The sequence below is a fragment of the Triticum dicoccoides genome, chromosome 2A (genome assembly GCF_002162155.2).
Source record: "Triticum dicoccoides isolate Atlit2015 ecotype Zavitan chromosome 2A, WEW_v2.0, whole genome shotgun sequence".
Lineage (NCBI taxonomy): Eukaryota > Viridiplantae > Streptophyta > Magnoliopsida > Poales > Poaceae > Triticum > Triticum dicoccoides.
In genome coordinates this window covers 582,520,686-582,537,958 of record NC_041382.1, presented here as the reverse complement: position 1 = coordinate 582,537,958, position 17,273 = coordinate 582,520,686, and the positions used below count along the sequence as shown (strand labels likewise).

Genomic DNA, 17,273 nt, shown 5'->3' with positions numbered 1-17,273 from the left:
GCTGTTTTTGGCCTAGTCAAGCTAGGTGATGTTTAAGTTTTCACTCAGTATTCCTGAATAAACTGATCAACCTTTTTCTTCTTTTTTTTGGCACTTGCATTATGCAGTGCGTTCCTCGTACCAGGTTGTTACTTGTAATACTCCTCTTCTAATCAATGGATTTGGCAGGTCTCCAGCTAACATTCGAAAAAGAAGGCTCAACAGAGTACAGTTCACTTTACAACATATGCCACAAACAAAACAGAAAATTGCAACAAGACCCTTTGGATACATGTGTAGATGTCGGCATGCCTCATGAGCTTTGTCTCGAACTGCCACAATGACGCAGAGCATCCGAAAGGATCGAGAGGTCGACGAAAATGAGGAAGGTGATTAGAAAATTATAACATTTAAGCTTAACTTCCAAATTTAGGTCAATATACCGATAAAATAGGTTCTGTGAATGTGAAACTAAACGAACACAACCTATATGCCGGACGAGCTCAAAGCAAAGTATGCTAGCAGTCCACGGCCAAAAAAAATTGACTTGCACCTAGAAAAATCAGGCGACCTACAAATAGCGGCTCTTTTTTTAGTTTTTTTTGAGACAGTCTCATTTTTTTAGTGATGGAGAGATAAATCGCTAGCAAGGAGGGCCAACGCCTCCCTACATCGCGCAGCCCAGCATTAGCTTTCTTGCTTAGCCCAATTACCTTCCGGCCCATCTAGTTTTGCACGTCCCGAAGGGATCAGTCGCTAGAGATCGTTTCCCTCAAAAAACAAAAAAAAATTCGCTAGAGATCCGAACTTTCTGAAGACCTAAACCCCCTCTGTCTTCTCGGCCTCGGGAGCCCACGACGCAGCCGCCGGCAGAGGTAGAAAACAATGGCGGCCGCCGCGGGTGACGGCGGCAGCGTCCCGCAGAAAACTACCAGAGGGGAGGCACCTTCCGCCTCTGACCCGCCCGTACCCCGGCATATCATGCCGCACGAGGAGTGCGTCGCCGGCGTCCGCTCGGCTCTCAAAGGTACGCGCTTGCTTACGCCTCTACTCACCCACCGCCGCTTCTTCCTTCCTCTCGACGTGTCTGTGAACTCCATCCCCTGACTCGCCTTGTCGATTTTGGTGGGTAGATCCGACGGTGCGGTTCCTGAGGGAGCGGATGGAGAAAGCCGGGTGCACCGTGTGGCCGATGCTGATCCGGGCGGCCACCTGCGCCTCTGCCGGGGGCTACGCAAGCCGCGAGGGGGTACGCTGTTCTTTCATTCCCTCCTCCCCTTACTATCGTTGCTTTATGGTTGGCACTCACTCTTACAAGGGTTCATGTTGGCAATCTAATAATTTGCATTGCCGCTATGTTGGAGATAGAAAATGTCTGCGGTTGTTGACAAGTCATAACAATTCGTGCAAACTGGCGTACTATGGTCTCTGATTTTGTAAATTACAGCGCTTTTGTTGTTTGGATACATGTTTTAGCAAAGGATTAACTAGGATATTGTTTGGTTGTCAAGGTTTGGTTGAGGAGATAATTGTCCTGACTGAATCTTGAGAGCATTCACTTGGAAGAACAACCAAAATTGTGAATTTTTCTCAGGTGTTAGTATCTCCAACAGATGATGCACAATAGGGCAAGTGCCCAAAAAACTGCTTTTTAGGCCATTTGGACCCAAAAACAGTGCTGCAGCAGATGATGTATCTGCAAATGGTGCTGCAATTTTTTTGGGCAGCTCCATATTTTGGCACCAAGTGCTGCATATTTGCAGCACTCCATCCGGCTGCCGCAAAGTACGTCAGCAGCTGCGTGCAGGCCAACTGTCACGCTTAAAGTTCCCGCCGCCGCACCCACCTCTCCCACACAACCGCCGCCGGCGGGATCTCGCCATTCCACGCCACAGCCGCACAGCTGCGAGCCCGCCGTCCTCGCTGGGCTCAGCCGTAACTCCGCCGCCCAATCCCACCATTCCGGACGGCCGCAACAGCCCTGCCACTGTTGTCGATTCGGGATCCGCCGCCGCCTCGGATTGCGCTGATTCTGGCCATTTGCCACCCCTTCGCTGCCCTTAATGGTCACTGCAGCACCACTGCTCACAGTTGAGATTGATTAGCGGCTGCCTCGACCGCCACTTGACCGCCTGGACCTTTTGGCTTTCGGATGGTGCGGCAGCGACGGAGGCTCGAGAAGACCAACCCTTGGCCATTCCTAGCCGGCGCGGCGACAACCTCGGCCCTGACAAGCAGCCGGCTGGATTTCTCCTCCTTGCGCACTAGGTGTTAGACCAAAAGCCTCAAAGGTAAAAAAAATTGTTTTTTTGTCGTGATACAGGAGTAGACTGTAATGGGAAGTATTGTGTTGTAAATGAGTTCGTTCGAGTCCTCTCCTTGGGATGTTTCTCCTCCGTAGAATATGATATGAATGAAGACGAGGACATTGCTTTGATCAGGATGATGTACATGCATAAGAACAAGAGGCCGAAGCATGGTGATTCGAGGAGGAATTGCGGCGGAGATCTTTTTTTTTTGAGAGTATGGCGCGGAGTGTTGGCCGACTAAAAGGCGACATGTTCAACAGTTAGGTGTGGCGGAGATGCGTATGTTGAGATGGATGTGTGGCCACACGAGGAAGGATCGAGTCCGGAATGATGATATACGAGATAGAGTTGGGGTAGCACCAATTGAGGAGAAGCTTGTCCAACATCGTCTGAGATGGTTTGGGCATATTCAGCGCAGGCCTCCAGAAGCTCCAGTGCATAGCGGACGGCTAAAGCGTGCGGAGAATGTCAAGAGAGGGCGGGGTAGACCGAATTTGACATGGGAGGAGTCCGTTAAGAGAGACCTGAAGGATTGGAGTATCACCAAAGAGCTAGCTATGGACAGGGGTGCGTGGAAGCTTGCTATCCATGTGCCAGAGCCATGAGTTGGTTGCGAGATCTTATGGGTTTCACCTCTAGCCTACCCCAACTTGTTTGGGACTCAAGGCTTTGTTGTTGTTGTTGTTGTTGTTGTTGTAGAGTAATTGCGGCGGAGATCTTGGACATAGCACTATCCAGAAGGTGACTATATCATTATGCATGATGACATATGGTGTTCCGGCAGATTTCATTGATGATCACTTGGTAATAGGAGAGAGCACTTCAATCTTGTGTGTCATGAAATTTGCAAAGGCAGTGGTTGAAGTGTTCGTCTAGAGTATTTGAGAGCACCCAATGCTCAGGACACTCAGAGGCTTTTGAGCGCCCTATTATACACTAACTGTTGGAGATGCTCTTAGTACTATAGGTAAAAGATAGGTTGATCTGCTTTATGTAGTTTGTTGGAGTTTTGTCTTAAATTTTTATTTAAAGTTTACGTTTGCATCTCTGCCAGCAATATTTCGACAAAGGTAGAGCGAGCTGGTTCCCGTATTGATGTTATCAGTACAGGTTGACCGGATGCTATGTTTCTAGATTTATTTGCTATATGTTCTTTGCCTACTTAAAATTGCATGCTTTATGTGTATGTTGTAGTGTATTGGATCAATGAAACTTCAGTTATATTGGCAGCGTTCATGCTATCACCTTAAACATGTCTCCCTTAGTCTTCATGCCTCATGCCTACTTGGTCCGTTTCTGGCCTCATGCAGGACAGTGCCGTTGAAATGTTTATGTGGATTGCCTAGCCCTTTCCATCACTAGTGCATGAAGCTTAACATGTGCTACTCTTCCCTTCACCCTTGCCCTCTCCCACTTCTCTCTCCTCCATTTTTCTAATGCCAGCCGGCACTGCTGTCCACCGTCTGTCCCCGCCACCTCCAGCGGTGCAAGTCGGGGGAGCCACCATGCCCCGATATCAGCCACCTCGTTGCCGTTGAGGTTAACGCTGGGCAGCCCCTCCCCCCTCGCTTCTTCGTCCTACTTCACCATTCCTTCTCCGCCGTGCACCACGCTATAAGCCACAACAAATGTTCGCGTGGTATATTTTCCCATTATGTATTGTATGGTTATCCCTTAACTAAGATTGTATGGACCAAGTTGTCGGCTAACCATTATAGCAGTCTTGTTGTTTTCCCTCAATGGTATTTTTTTTTCTTTGTATTAGTTGTCGTACTAAATCAGCAACAATTAATATGGATCGGAGGGAGTATATTATTTTCCTCAAAATTCTTCGATTGGCCTTACATCTTTCCTTGTGGATTCTTTTTCAAGTGAACTACTGACGAGAGAACTGCTATAATAATTTCCAGTTATTTATGTCCAGATAGAAGTTTGCTGTAATCACATGGAATATCCCGATCAGATAACTCAGACCATAACTCATGAGTTAATACATGCTTATGATGACTGTGTTGGCAAGAACATGGACTGGACGAACTGCGCTCACCATGCTTGCTCTGAGGTATCGAAGTACTTGTCATATAAATGGAATTTATTGGCATGTTACTGTGCCACATAAACTTATGTTTTGTTGTGAGCTATTGGTAATTAATTGGCTTACACTGTATTGTTCATTCTTAGATTCGAGCTAATCATCTTAGTGGCAATTGCCATTACAAACGTGAACTGATGAAAGGCTTCCTGAAGATAAGGGGGCATGAGCCAGTAAGTTTTTTTTACAGAAAGCAAAACTGCCTTTTGCTGTCTTTTTGTTATTGAGCTCATACCACATAATGACATTGATTCTCTCTTTGCTATGCGAATCCTGCGTTCTCTAGTGTCTCTGCAGCTTCCAAGTTCCATACATCCATCATCTTTGTGTACAGCCTATTCAGTTCAATCGAACTTCTATTAGCAAGTTACAGACTTTGAATAATTAAATATAGATAACCATTATTGGTATTTTCTACAGTTTCCATGTGGTTCTCGACTTGTTAGCTAATGAGCGTACTTTTCCTATTTTTATTTTAAATTTTCCAATTGAATGTTTATGTCTGCTGTGACCTTATCTGCATTTCTGAAGGAATGTGTTAAAAGACGTTCGCTGGAATCTGTCAAGAACAACCCTTACTGTTCAGAGACAGCTGCAAAAGATGCAATTGAGGCTGTGTGGAATATATGCTACAACGACACACGCCCGTTTGATAGGGCTCCATGAAGTGCAAGCTGTTGAGAGATTTTTGTGTCCTTTCAGATGAGCTCTACGAAGTTCAAGCCTGTGGGACAGGTTAGTTTCCCTTGAGATGGGCTCCATGAAGTACAAGCCTGTCGGGACAGTTTAGGTTCGCTTCAGATTGTACTTCTGCAGAGCGTTGCAACAAAATCTGGAAATTTGGCGCTGAACCAAAACTTTGAATGTATATTAGTCCAAACAATGTAGCAACAGATTATTCCATGCAATTGAATTCTTTTGCATGGCACATTGTGACAGAGTTCACTGAGCTCAAAATAAGACTGGGCGTAACTGATTAATTCTTTGCCAGGTAAATATATTGCTTAACGCATTCCCTTCTTTCAGCCTTTTTTGAAATTTGAACCTTCTGGAAATGCATTTAGAACTAATACACAGAACCCAGTCACAGTTATTCTACCAATAGCATTGTTCTGCATTTCAACCTCCAACTAACTCACTAATGTACTCCCTCCGATCCTAAATATAAGTCTTTTTGGAGATTCCTAAGGGACTATATACAGAGCAAAATGAGTGAATCTATGCTTTAAAATATGTCTATATACATCTGTATGTAGTTTCTGTTGAAATCTTTAAAAAGACATGTATTTAGAAATGGGGGAGTACATTCGAGCCACTGTCGTGCTATATTCACAATATTAATAATCAGGTCTCAACATTAATAATCATGTATTGAACAGTCAAAATTATGTTATGGTACAGTAACTCAAAATCTGCTGCCGGCACTAAATGTCATGGTTTTACCGCAAAGTTTTTCATTTGAAAACTTCACTATAGTAACTGTTGTACCCTGGAAATCTGGGGATGTTCTGTAAACAGGGCTATGGATACCCATGATGGGCATGGTAATGATAATTAGTACTCCGTATCACAGTACTAGTAGATGATCTCGAGATTCTGATACAGCAAATGGCGACAGTATCATGCCATATCCACTCAGACAATCCCCATCACAAACCCATTTCACTCGCTTTTGCAAAGTAGGAGGGCACCAAAGTGTCCATAGGCAGCAACAACTCTACCCCGGTTTCAGCTAAAGACAAGGCGAGCACGGCTAATCCAGCTACAATACACGAAGCTACAGAGAGTAGCTACCCAATGATGCCCGCGTTCATGAGTGCCATGCCGATCTTGACGACAAGGTAAAGAAAGGCCAAGGAAACCAAATCCCCAAAAAATGTTTGCCCTCGATCAAGGCATGATCCATCCTTCCTAACCATCACTGTCAATCTAGCTACTAGCTCTAGGTGGCCACTTTCACGAACTATCAGGGTACTTAAAGCGGCGTCAGCATTCAGTAGGCAGTAGCCGCCGCCTCTTTTTCGGCTTAAAAACTGCCCTGAGGACACCCAATCCCATGAGGCTAAGCTAGCGTTAGCACAGCAATCAACCAATGGCATGCACAACAAATGCAATTTCAAATCCCAGTGAGGCTTGGCAAATCAGCATGGGAATCTTGAGCAGATGATATTCAGGCTACCTAGCTAGCTAGGCCCAGAGGCCATGAGGCTACTGAAGAATCAAGTTCAAATAGTGCTAACTAAACAAAACCCATGCTTAGCAACACCTTTCATGGTTTCATTCAAAACCACACCCACCACTCCACTACTCCATGTAGTTAGTACTTAGTAGTACCAATCACTAGTTAATCGCGGCTTCGGTATTCGCGTGACCGAGCTGGTTAAACAAATCCCATGTGGCGCGGCCGAGTGGAGCTCACGTGAGGCGCCATTAAACTAGCTGATCATCAGCTCACGGCCCCAGAAAGAAAGGCAGGGAGGGGAGGTTAAACAAGGCCGGGAGCTCCAGGAACTATAGATTCTTCCCGTGGGATGCCATGCGAGGACCAAGGCAAGGAGGAGGAGGAGGGAGGGGGACAGGACGGACGCAGGTATTAAAATTCAGAGCCGTGTAAATCTCCTGTCCTTTGACCTGCGAGCTGTCTTCGCTCCAATGCCCTTGATCGGCTATATATATGCACCGAACATACATAGACACTCAGGTGCAGCAGGTTAGCTGGATTGAGGTGAGAATCAGTTGAGAGGAGCAGAGCGCGCAACGGGTGTGGAGAAGGCATGAGGTTGCTAGGTGGGATTGTGAGGCTTGTTGCTCTGGTGTTGATGTTGGTCGTCGGTTCGTCGGTTCACCAGGCGGTGGGAGTTGGTAAGTCATCTGTCATACTTTCTTTTGCTGGATTCTGAAGTGTTGATGTTTGCGATTTGCTTGGTGATGAGTGTGCTCTGAAACTTGTTTTGTTCTTGTGGATGGTGAAGGTGCTATCAGGCTGCACGACAGAAGGACGCACGGGGAGCAGTGGGCGGAGGAGAGGATGCAGATGAGGTCCTACATGACCATGGACTACACCCGCGTCAAGCGCCGCACGCCCAAGCACAACTGATTCAGCTATAGCTAGCTAGAAGAAAGCCTCTTGTCTCCGGGCTCTGGCTCCTTCAGCAGCGACCGTCTGCTCAAATGTGTTAGCAGGGGAAGCTCTGGATTCAGCTAGCGATCGAGAAGAAGCTCTCAGCTCCCCTAATCCTCCTTCTTACTTCTTTAGTAGTATGTGTGTGTATGTATGCGTCCGGCGTGCAGATCCATCTGTGCACGCAAATTTTGCCCCCTGACCAAATGTTATTACTACTAGCTTGATTAATTTAGGATATATACTTACGCAGTTATTATGGTAGCACTAGCAGTGTTCATCTTTCAGTTACACTTTTGTAAGAAGGTACTGTAGTAATGTGGATTCGTTTGGTGAAGTCCTGGTTATTTCCCCTGTAAGTGAGGAGTGATCATGCACTACTGTAACATCTCAATCGTAATGGAACCAGACGAGCCCACTGAGCAGCATATGTTTGCTATATTGATTGATTGTCTCTATGGCCGTTCGATTGGTGCAGTTTTCATGCGCGCGCTTCCTCACGATGGATCACATTCGCCAACGCTCTATGGATCGGCAGTTTGTAACTAGCACCTCTCAGAAGACGACATGCAGGCAAATACACTGTTTGACGAACGTTCAGAATATTGATTCTGCCCCAAAGATGACATATAAGCAAATGCTAAAGATTGCTATCAGCGACTGTTGCATTGCGGTGATGATAATATGGTCCATATCCATTCGTGCGGATAGTATTTTGAATCTTCTGAGGGGATCAGGGATGTCGCATCAGATGGCATTCTGCTTAAAGTTTGAACAGTATGAGCGCGCGTGCTGTGCTAACAGCCTATCAGATACAAGAAGCGGCCATATATTTGTGCGTGTTTTTTGAAATGCTCAACTGCTCACGAGACACTTAAATTAAAGGTCTTCATAGCTCTCCTCTACACCCTATCAGTATCAATATACTCCCTCCGTCCAATAATATAAAAACGTTTTTGACACTACACTAGTACCAAAAACACTCTTATATTATGGGACGGAGGAAGTAATACTAGGTATATCACCTCTTTACAAGCTCAGCTCAACAACGGCGTTTGTTACATTGCATGATTAATTTTAGTCCTGTTTTTCTGGTCGCTCACTTCCAGCCCCTTTGCGACAGAGCAAGGAAGTGCAACGCACCACCATTCTACACACTATTAAACCTCCCATCTGCTGAATAGAAGAGAAAAGTATAAATGCCATTTTTACTTTTCAAGAGTTTCAGGCTGAGAGATCTCCCATATCAGCACTAGGTAACTCGATCACGAGGAGGAGGAAAACACGCAGTGAACGCTGCTGCTAGTACTTTTTACTGCATTTACCGCGAAACCACCGAGAGGAGCGCGAGCAGCAGCACGATTCACACCGGTCCAGCTTTGCAACTTGCTGTAAGTACTACCAAGAGTCCAAGAGCAAACCAAAAGGGGTTCATGGATCGAAAGCGAGGATCACATGGATCGCCTGGGGCACTGCAGCCTCCGTGGGAACAAGAGTCCAGCGCCATCAGAAGGGTGATTAGGCTTTTGACCACCGGTTTTTCCTTGCCTGGGAACAAGCTTTGAGCCTTTGACGCGCGCCCCGGCTGCTGCTTCGGGAACGTTGCCTTTTCAGACGCGCAGCAGTACGGCACATGGCCATTGGCTTTTCTTTGTGCGGATGATCCCCTCGGTGTTCTCCGGATACGTAGAACCGCATGCTGCTAGGTACGCCGTCGATCAGGTACAGCCTACGGTGCACACAACCAGTATTAGAGCATCCGGATACACCACGTCCGGCCTCTCACATGTCCGCGGACACGCACAGGTGTGTCTACTGATCAGAGCAACTTCAACGGACCGATCTAAATGGACGGCGTTTTTGTCCGTTTTTTATCTATTTGGGTCGGCCGTCCGCCCGTCGTCCGTACTCTTTTAGTTTCGGGTCGGCAGTGCGCTCAACGGGCCGACCCATTTTATGATCGCGCGCGTTTTAGATCATGCCGTCGCCCTGGTTTTGGCGCACCAGCACGCGGGAAAGGTTCGCACGCGCGGGGGAAAGCGGCCTAGCACTCGTTGGTTTTGGCGCTCCAGCGCGCGGGAAAGGTTCGCGCGCGCGCCGCGGCCGGCGCTCGTTATAAGAAGGCACTCCCTCCACACTCTGTCCGCCGCCCACTCTCGCCGCCTCTGCGCCACCATGTCGATCCGCCGCCTGGGCGCTTCGGAATTATCTATGTATCCATTTTTATCTAAAAAATGGCCGGCGACGTAGCAAGCGGGCGAGGGTGTGAATCCAATATGCCACCGACCAGCGGGCCCGGTGAGAAAAGAGGGCGAGCGCGTGCGCCCGTCTTGTGTTCGCGCCGACGCAAATCAGGCTAAAAAAATGGGCCGGTAATGGGTCGGCAGGCGGACGAAAGCGGACGCGCATCCGTTTGGGTCGGCGCGTTGGGCCGGCTTTTGTTTCCACGCCGACCCAAACGGACGGCCGCGGACAAAATGGGTCGCCTCATTGGAGTTGCTCTCACATCTTAAATTTTCGTTTCCACAACCGAATACTCCAATTATGAATTTTTAAATCCATATAATTACATGCAATGTAAAATCTAATCTATATCTTCCACGGCCCTCGTCCGATTCCAAGGCCGTGTCCATGTCCGGCGACCGGCTGAGCCTCTTGGAGTGATGGTGCTCTCGCCGACGAGGTAGAGTAGGACATGGGCGGACCAGCTCGCGGGAGTCGAGGCACCGCTATCTTTCATGATCTACTCTTCCTCATCGAAGCCCGTGACCTACACGTCGCCGGGCGATGTGAGGTCCACGATAGATATGTCGTGGTGGGAGGCCGACACGTCCAGCATGACGCAATTGCGGCGCTAGGGGTTGTTGGTCACCCGTAGCGGCGTCATGGCGTGCGACTCCGCCTCGCCGACATCTGCCGCGAGGGCCTCTCACGCCCTCTGGCTCACACGACAGAGACGCTGCGCCATATTAGCCTCTCCCCATCAGACGTGCCATAAGTGCGAGTGTTTACCTTCGACTCGGCGCACCAATGAAGGGGTTGCACCTCCGCCACGACGTTGGGATGCCAGACGGACCATACCGCCTCTGGCGAGGCAGCGGCAACATTCCTCGCGCCGGATTCAAGCATCATTTGGGCGGGAGTTACGGATTCCCGTCGGGTCGAGTCCGACCGCTGTCAAGCGGACTCCTCCCGTGAGCGGCGGAGCGTAATGTGGACAACCATCTCCTCCTCGGGCCCACATGAAAGAGCTCCCAGTCCATGGATCGGGTGACCGAGGACTCGGATCCACTACCTGCCATACCGGAGATCGCTGAAATGGGGCTTGGAGGCAGAGTGGAGTGAAGTGGTTAGGGTTTCGTCCGGAGAGTGGATGAGGACGAACATATGTGGGGTCGAAGTGGGCCAGCGTGCGCCTGATTCGAAGTGACAGATGTGTCCGGTCCTTCCCATATTCATCCTAGATTTGGGCTAGATATGAGAGGTGCAGGTCAGCCCGAATGTATAGGGCTGGTATAAGATTTTCGTCTGGGTCGGTTTGTTACCAGTCAGCGACTGAACCGTTCGCTCAGGCGTATAGGATGGTTTTGGGAGCCTGAATGACTCCCCAAATTGACCGGATATGAGAGAGAAAAATTTAACCCAACCAGACTTTGCAAAGACTCCTTGAACGCTCGGTTGTCCAGCACTCCTCATACTCAACCCATATATGGGGCAATATGAGGAGTGTTCGGGCATGTCCGGTCAGTGGTCCAGCGTTCACCACATAGAATTGACCCATCACGGATCATTTGTTCTTTTTATTTATTCTTTCTGGTTTTTCTCTCTACATCTCCACCAATCATATGCATGTAACTGGATGTATAGGGGAAAAGTGAGGGACATGACCGTGGAAACAAAAATTTAAGGGTGACCAATCGCCGCTTGCGGATGTGTGAGGGGCCTAATTTGATGTAGGCGGTTGTAGATGCTCTTACACCTTTCAGGCAAAGTGTCCTCACATCTTTTTCTTCCACAGGGAATGAATTTTATTAACTTTTTTTTGTGGGAGATAATTTTATTAACTTAAAAGTGAAGCATTAAAGGAATACAAGTACAAAGAGTGTATATCTGGCCTCTAAATAGCTAAAATACACACAACCAACATCAAAGCATATACATATAAACACATCGGCAAATCACAAAATCATATATAAGATCAAAGTTATGTCTAAGCGTGAAAAAAAATCAGAAGCAACAAAAACAACGATCCACAAGGTGTATCAATGATCATATCCGCACTAATCATTTTTTAACGCCAAGTACGATTCAGAAAGGTATTCAACAACAATAACATCGTGAAGGGAGCGACGCTGAAGTGTTGTCGTTACCAGATCCAACTATCAATGGAAAGATTCAAGGTTTTCACCCAAAAACATTGCCATTGTTAGGCAAAACCAACTCGGTTCATGTCTAGGGTTTTCAGCGTGGAGCTCTAGACTGGGTACTCGAGAAGCATCATCAAATCAGAGACAATCAAGTGTTGTCGCCGTCACTTTACTCGATCCCAGCAGCTAAATGCGGTGGGTCAAAAGTTCCACCCCATCGTTGCACAACTATACCCTCTGTGTTAGTGCATAGATTGCATCTTACTGTCGAAGATGAACTAGTTAGAGTGAGAGCAGTTAAAACTCACACAGGAGTCCTTTGGCTACATCCTGCAATCGATGAGCCGCCAACAACAATCATCGGATCCGAAGAGAGGAACACTCACGATCCATCACAACCCGTAGATTGAGGGCGCAACTAAGAGTCTAATATTGTGTGCATCTAATTGCAAAAAATAGATTTTCTTCATCTTGGAGTTATTATTAGTGTCTCAAGTAGTAGTACCAATTAGGCGATTACTAGTAGTGTCGAAAAAGGGTGCCGGGCTACATAGTGAAAAAGGCCACCATGGTCCATGGCGCGGCGTAGCACACACATTTTCCGTTGGCAAGCGCCTTGCACCTAGAGCTAGCCCGGCGATTCGCCGCTCGGACTAAAGCTTCTCGTCTCCGGGACGCGGTTTGAGGGCGGAGGCATGCATGTCGATCGCCCATGGGGACACGTACCTTCCCCACCGCCGTTCTTTCACCCGAGGACGGCGCACGCGGCCGTGTCGCCTCGCCTAGGTCCGTACAGCGGTGCCGCGGATAAAACAGAGAGAACCGGACGGCGGGAGTCGGTGGAGACGCACGCACGTACGCGTGCCGGACCGTGATGGTTCGCCGGCCGGATCGAGGAAGGCGCGCGTGCATGTAGGTTTGGTGCCGCGCGCGCTGTCGACGTGGAGAAACCGAGGTGGCGGCGTGAGCATGGCTCGGCTAGAGAGCCGGCCAGTTCGCCCTGGACACCAGGCCTGCCGCTCGCCGACGCCGGCCGGTACGTATCTCCTTCCCCTCTCCCATGCCTCCCGTGGATACGTCCGATAGATGCTGATGCTGCCTGCCGGTCTCCGGTTGTTCACTTCGGCCCCGTGTTTACGGTGAGTATATGTGATGGCTACTCACTCCAACGGATGTCATGAAACCTATGGTTACTGGATCTATTTGTTGAGAGCATATATTATCTTTAATTTATTTGGATGTCGGTCATGTAATAGAATATATGTTCTTTTATATTGAATGTTTAATTTTTTGTCGGTTGTGGCTATCCTGCCTTTTTTTTTCTCTTTGAGAGCCTTTTTACTTTTGGGGACTTGAAGACTTTGTTGAACTGTTTATTTTTTTAATAAAATAGCCGCATGCATGAGGCCGAAGAATAATCTCCTTTTTGATAAAATATAGCAAGAAAAAAGGCTTTTATCCGTGGGCTGGACGCATGGCATTGCCAAGTTGAAAAATTGGGCATGCTCACAGCGGTCAGTAGTTAGGGACCCGAGTTTACAGGGTTCTCGCCGAACATCTCTAACAGACCCCGTATTCGGTCGGCCCGTAAAACGTGTTTGCAGTTCGCAAAAAAACGGCTTTGCGGGCCGGCACGGACGGTCGCAGATGCAGACTCCGTATAATAGACCCGTACAGGTCGGTTTTGCAGGGTCTAATCTGACGCAGCTCCTACCAACCCGAAAAATCTAAATTTACAACTTAATTTGATCCAACATAATGCATTTCTTTGTCTTTTCAACAACATTGGATACATAAGACATCTCTAAATCTTTGCTAGAATAGCAAGACGAAAGAAAATAAGAACCACAAGTATGCATTTTAGAAGATTTCCAACTTTCATAACTGCTCTCACTAGTTGGATTAATATCTTCTCCATGCATTCGTTGTTGATCTGTGGATTCTTGCTTTGCATTCTTCTTTCTTCATCTTTGGTTCAAAAAAGTAGACGTTGCTTCCCCTCTAATTGCACATGTAGCCGCATCATTGCCTTCGTTTTTTTAAGAAGTGTGTCAACGTCTATTAAGGTTCTTCCTATAAATAAATCAATGTATTCGCCTTCCCAAAATCAAAATAAGCATCCATCTTCCTACACACATGATGATGTTCGACATGAGCTACTGCAATTGAACCAAAGAATGAGCTATCAAAAATGAGCCAAACGAAAACAGCACGTACCCCATTGTTTTCGCATTTGAATAACACCCATCCAGGGTGCTTCGGCGTGCCCGAAGTTAGCCACAGCACCGTCCGCGTACGGTCGTCGCATTGTATGAGCGGCATCGGCGAGCCACAGAGCCGCTGCACGAGCGCCGAGCCTGGTGGACGGCTGGACGAATCCATGCCCGCAAATCGTCGCCGGCGGCAGGAGGACGAACCCGTACCTGCATGCGGCGATGCGACCTTGCCGGGGCCACGGGAGATGCTCCTCGACCATTCCATCGCTTGGCGCAGCCACCGACGGCCCGCGATGAAGGGCCGCAGATCCGCACTCTTTTCGACCCGCCGACGTAGGATGGGGGGAGAGGGGAGGCCTCGTGCGTGTGACGGCCTTTCGGCATGCTCCCGCCGGCTGCTTTTGCCGGAATTTTGGGCGGCGGCCCAGCGGCCGGGCGAGGGGGGAGGGGAGGTGGTTGATGGGGAAAGCGCGGGCTGAAATGTCCCCCCACCAACCGCTTCCGCTTATATGTAAGGCACCACAGCGGTGAGGGGGAAATCTGCGTATTCGCAGGTTGGGGCCGAGATTTTGCCACGCCCATCAAAATTTTTTACGAGCCAGCCGCCTTTGCGGGGTCTGTTCGAATGAGATTTTCCGCACCGACCCGCATTTTGACGGTTATTTTATGGGTCAGAGCTTTTTGCGGGGCCTGCTAGAGTTGCTCTTGTCGTGGTTCTAAGACTGACAGTAGAATAGGGGGTAGGAATGTAGAGGCAAGATCCTAGCTATGGAGGAGTTGTACACACGAGTTTTACGAGTTCAGGCCCTTCTCGGAGAAAGTAACAACCCTACGTCTCGGAGCCCGGAGGCGGTCGATTGAATATATGTGTGTGAATTACAAAAAGTGCGAACCCTTGTCCCAGAGGAGGGGGTGGCTTATATAGAGTACGCGAGGACCCCAGCTCCCCTCCATTACACAAGGTTCAATGCTCATAAAGGAGGAGCATTACTGGTAACGTCTGCAATAAAATGGTGTAAATGCCCATAAATCTACGGTTTATGTTCTGACCGTTACAGAGTGGAGGGCTTCTCATCTTCTGGTGGTCGAGTGAGCACATCTTCATGGTCGAGTGGATGATGGTTTCTCTTCGACTGTTTCTGATTCTTTGTAGAGATGTCCTTGGGGAGGGTATGTCGGACAGATCCATGACCCTATCCTAGGTACATAACTTCATCATTAGCCCCCCGAATGGATCAGGGTTTGAGTGGGGAAGGAGTTGGGAACACTTCCGACCCATTCTTTGTGCTATGAGTATATCCTGTTCTGGAACAATGAGTTGAGGTGACGACGTCGACTCCTTTCTCAGTCGCCTTGGTCCATTCTTGGTTTTTTGTCGAGTGAATTTTCACGGTAGAATTACGAATGATGATGTGGAGGATGTTTGTCTTCAGTCTGACAGGTTGTTCTGCTCTCCGCGATCTCGCGGGATTCGAATTTTGGGAAGTGCGCCAGACAGACGGAACCGAGGTTATCGGGACGGATTAGGCAAGTCTCCTCGATCCCCGTGCCATCTTTTTCGCCACGTACTGCGCGCGTGACTGTTGCAGGATTTGTTTAGATCGCCTGGGTCCACCAGTCAGTCACTCGGGTGACGACCTTATAAAAGGCCCCGGACCAGGCCTCTGCCCCGTGCGCTCCCATTCTCTCTTCTTCTTCTCCCAATCTCTCTGCCACGCTCGCTTTCGCCCTCGTCGCCGGACCTTTGCTCGAGCTCGACCCGTCGCCATGGGGAAGGAGAGGACGGTGGTGCTGGAACGCGCGAAGAAGGCGACAGCGAAGGCGAAGGGCAAGCGGACCAGCCGGGGCGGATCCTCGTCGAGGTCTGGCCTGCCGGTGGGCTGGATCCAGGGCGACTGGATCCGCTCGACAATCACCCAGGATGACCTCGACGACCTGGTGGAGGGGGGACTGATCCCCCACAAGTCGGCGCGGCTCCCGGGGAACGAAACCAAGCCGCAGCCAAGGGAGGGTGAGTGTGTTCTCCTCGCCACCCACGTAGATCACAGATTCTCACTGCCTCCCCATCCTTTCTTCTGGGGTTTTTTGAACTTCTTTGGGGCTCAACTCCACCATTTCACTCCAAATACCATAGTCTATCTGGCCGCTTTCATGTCGATGTGTGAAAACTTCTTGGGCTGTCGACCGCACTGGAGTCTTTTCAAACACATCTTCACCTGCTGCTCCCAGTTGGTCAAAAAGGCCAAGTCGAGTGACGAGAAGACACAAGTGATCCAGATGTGCGGGGGTCTGGGGATCAGATGAGGAGCAAGAGTACTTTCCCAGCCATGATTCTTCCCGACTCGGTCCGGGGCTGGCAGTCGACTTGGTTCTACTGCAAGGATCAGCCGACCCTGGGTCAGTCGACTGGACTTCCTCCCTTTTCCTTGGCTCGAGTGGAGAAGCCCGCCCCCCTGAAGGTAGTTCCAGAAGAGAAGGCGCAGGTCAAGGTGCTGGTCGAGTGGGTCGTCCAGCTTGTTCGCGACGGGGTGACCGGGATGGACCTGCTGGAGGTCTTTCTCGGTCGACGCATCCAACCTCTTCAGGCGCGTGATCATCCAATGTGGATGTACTCTGGGCTCGAGGATTCCACTCGGATCCACCCGGAGGACGTCAGTGAGGATACCTTGGAGAAGTGGTTGATGGGGATCACCAGCAACAAAGACAACCCTCGGGGGTCTAGGAGGGTGATTCCATTCGACAACTTGCACCAGCCGGAGCAGGTATAATTCTGTCTTATCAAGTATCTTTCCGATTCACCGAGTGATATCTTGTTTATGGTCGATTGAATTTCCTTTGATCATTGTCCTTTCAGGCCCTCATCGACATGTACTCAATGGCCAACGAAGTGCAGGACCAAGACGCCGAGGAAGAAGCGAGCTGTGGCGAGAGCGGCGAGGAGCACTCGGATGCCGAGGAGGAAGAGGAGAGCGACGAATCGACTGATGACGAAGAGGTCGACTCGCCTCCTCGCAGGGAGAGGAGATCCAAACACGCTCATGACCCGGTGATTGATCAGTCTTCGAAGCGTCCCAGGACGTCTTCCCCAACGCCGACTGAGAAGGCTCCAAAGCAGTCCAAAGTTGCGCCGCCCCCAGCGCCGAAAGCGCTGAAAGCCACCTCCTCCAAACCGCCAAAAGATTTTCCCAG

General features: G+C 49.2%; 2 protein-coding genes across 2 annotated transcripts; both read left to right on the top strand.

Moving 5' to 3' along the window:
* Positions 1-780: 780 nt before the first annotated feature.
* LOC119355507 (mitochondrial inner membrane protease ATP23-like) lies at positions 781-5,360 on the top strand. Its single transcript, XM_037622318.1, has 5 exons — positions 781-1,006; positions 1,113-1,228; positions 4,213-4,350; positions 4,470-4,553; positions 4,912-5,360. The coding sequence occupies exons 1-5, from the start codon at positions 865-867 to the stop codon at positions 5,044-5,046; spliced, it is 615 nt and encodes a 204-aa protein (XP_037478215.1). The 5' UTR covers positions 781-864; the 3' UTR covers positions 5,047-5,360.
* Positions 5,361-6,849: 1,489 nt separating this feature from the next.
* Positions 6,850-7,919, top strand: LOC119359623. The gene is made up of 2 exons (XM_037625750.1): positions 6,850-7,242; positions 7,353-7,919. The coding sequence occupies exons 1-2, from the start codon at positions 7,155-7,157 to the stop codon at positions 7,475-7,477; spliced, it is 213 nt and encodes a 70-aa protein (XP_037481647.1). The 5' UTR covers positions 6,850-7,154; the 3' UTR covers positions 7,478-7,919.
* The last annotated feature ends 9,354 nt before the right edge of the window (positions 7,920-17,273 follow it).

Bases quoted from the DNA above. Each gene is read 5' to 3' on its own strand.
- LOC119355507 (XM_037622318.1), top strand. From the start codon at position 865: ATGGCGGCCGCCGCGGGTGACGGCGGCAGCGTCCCGCAGAAAACTACC. The intron at 1,229-4,212 runs GTACGCTGTTCT...ATTTATGTCCAG, and splicing joins GCTACGCAAGCCGCGAGGGG to ATAGAAGTTTGCTGTAATCA. The intron at 4,351-4,469 runs GTATCGAAGTAC...GTTCATTCTTAG, and splicing joins CTCACCATGCTTGCTCTGAG to ATTCGAGCTAATCATCTTAG.
- LOC119359623 (XM_037625750.1), top strand. From the start codon at position 7,155: ATGAGGTTGCTAGGTGGGATTGTGAGGCTTGTTGCTCTGGTGTTGATG. The intron at 7,243-7,352 runs GTAAGTCATCTG...TGGATGGTGAAG, and splicing joins TCACCAGGCGGTGGGAGTTG to GTGCTATCAGGCTGCACGAC.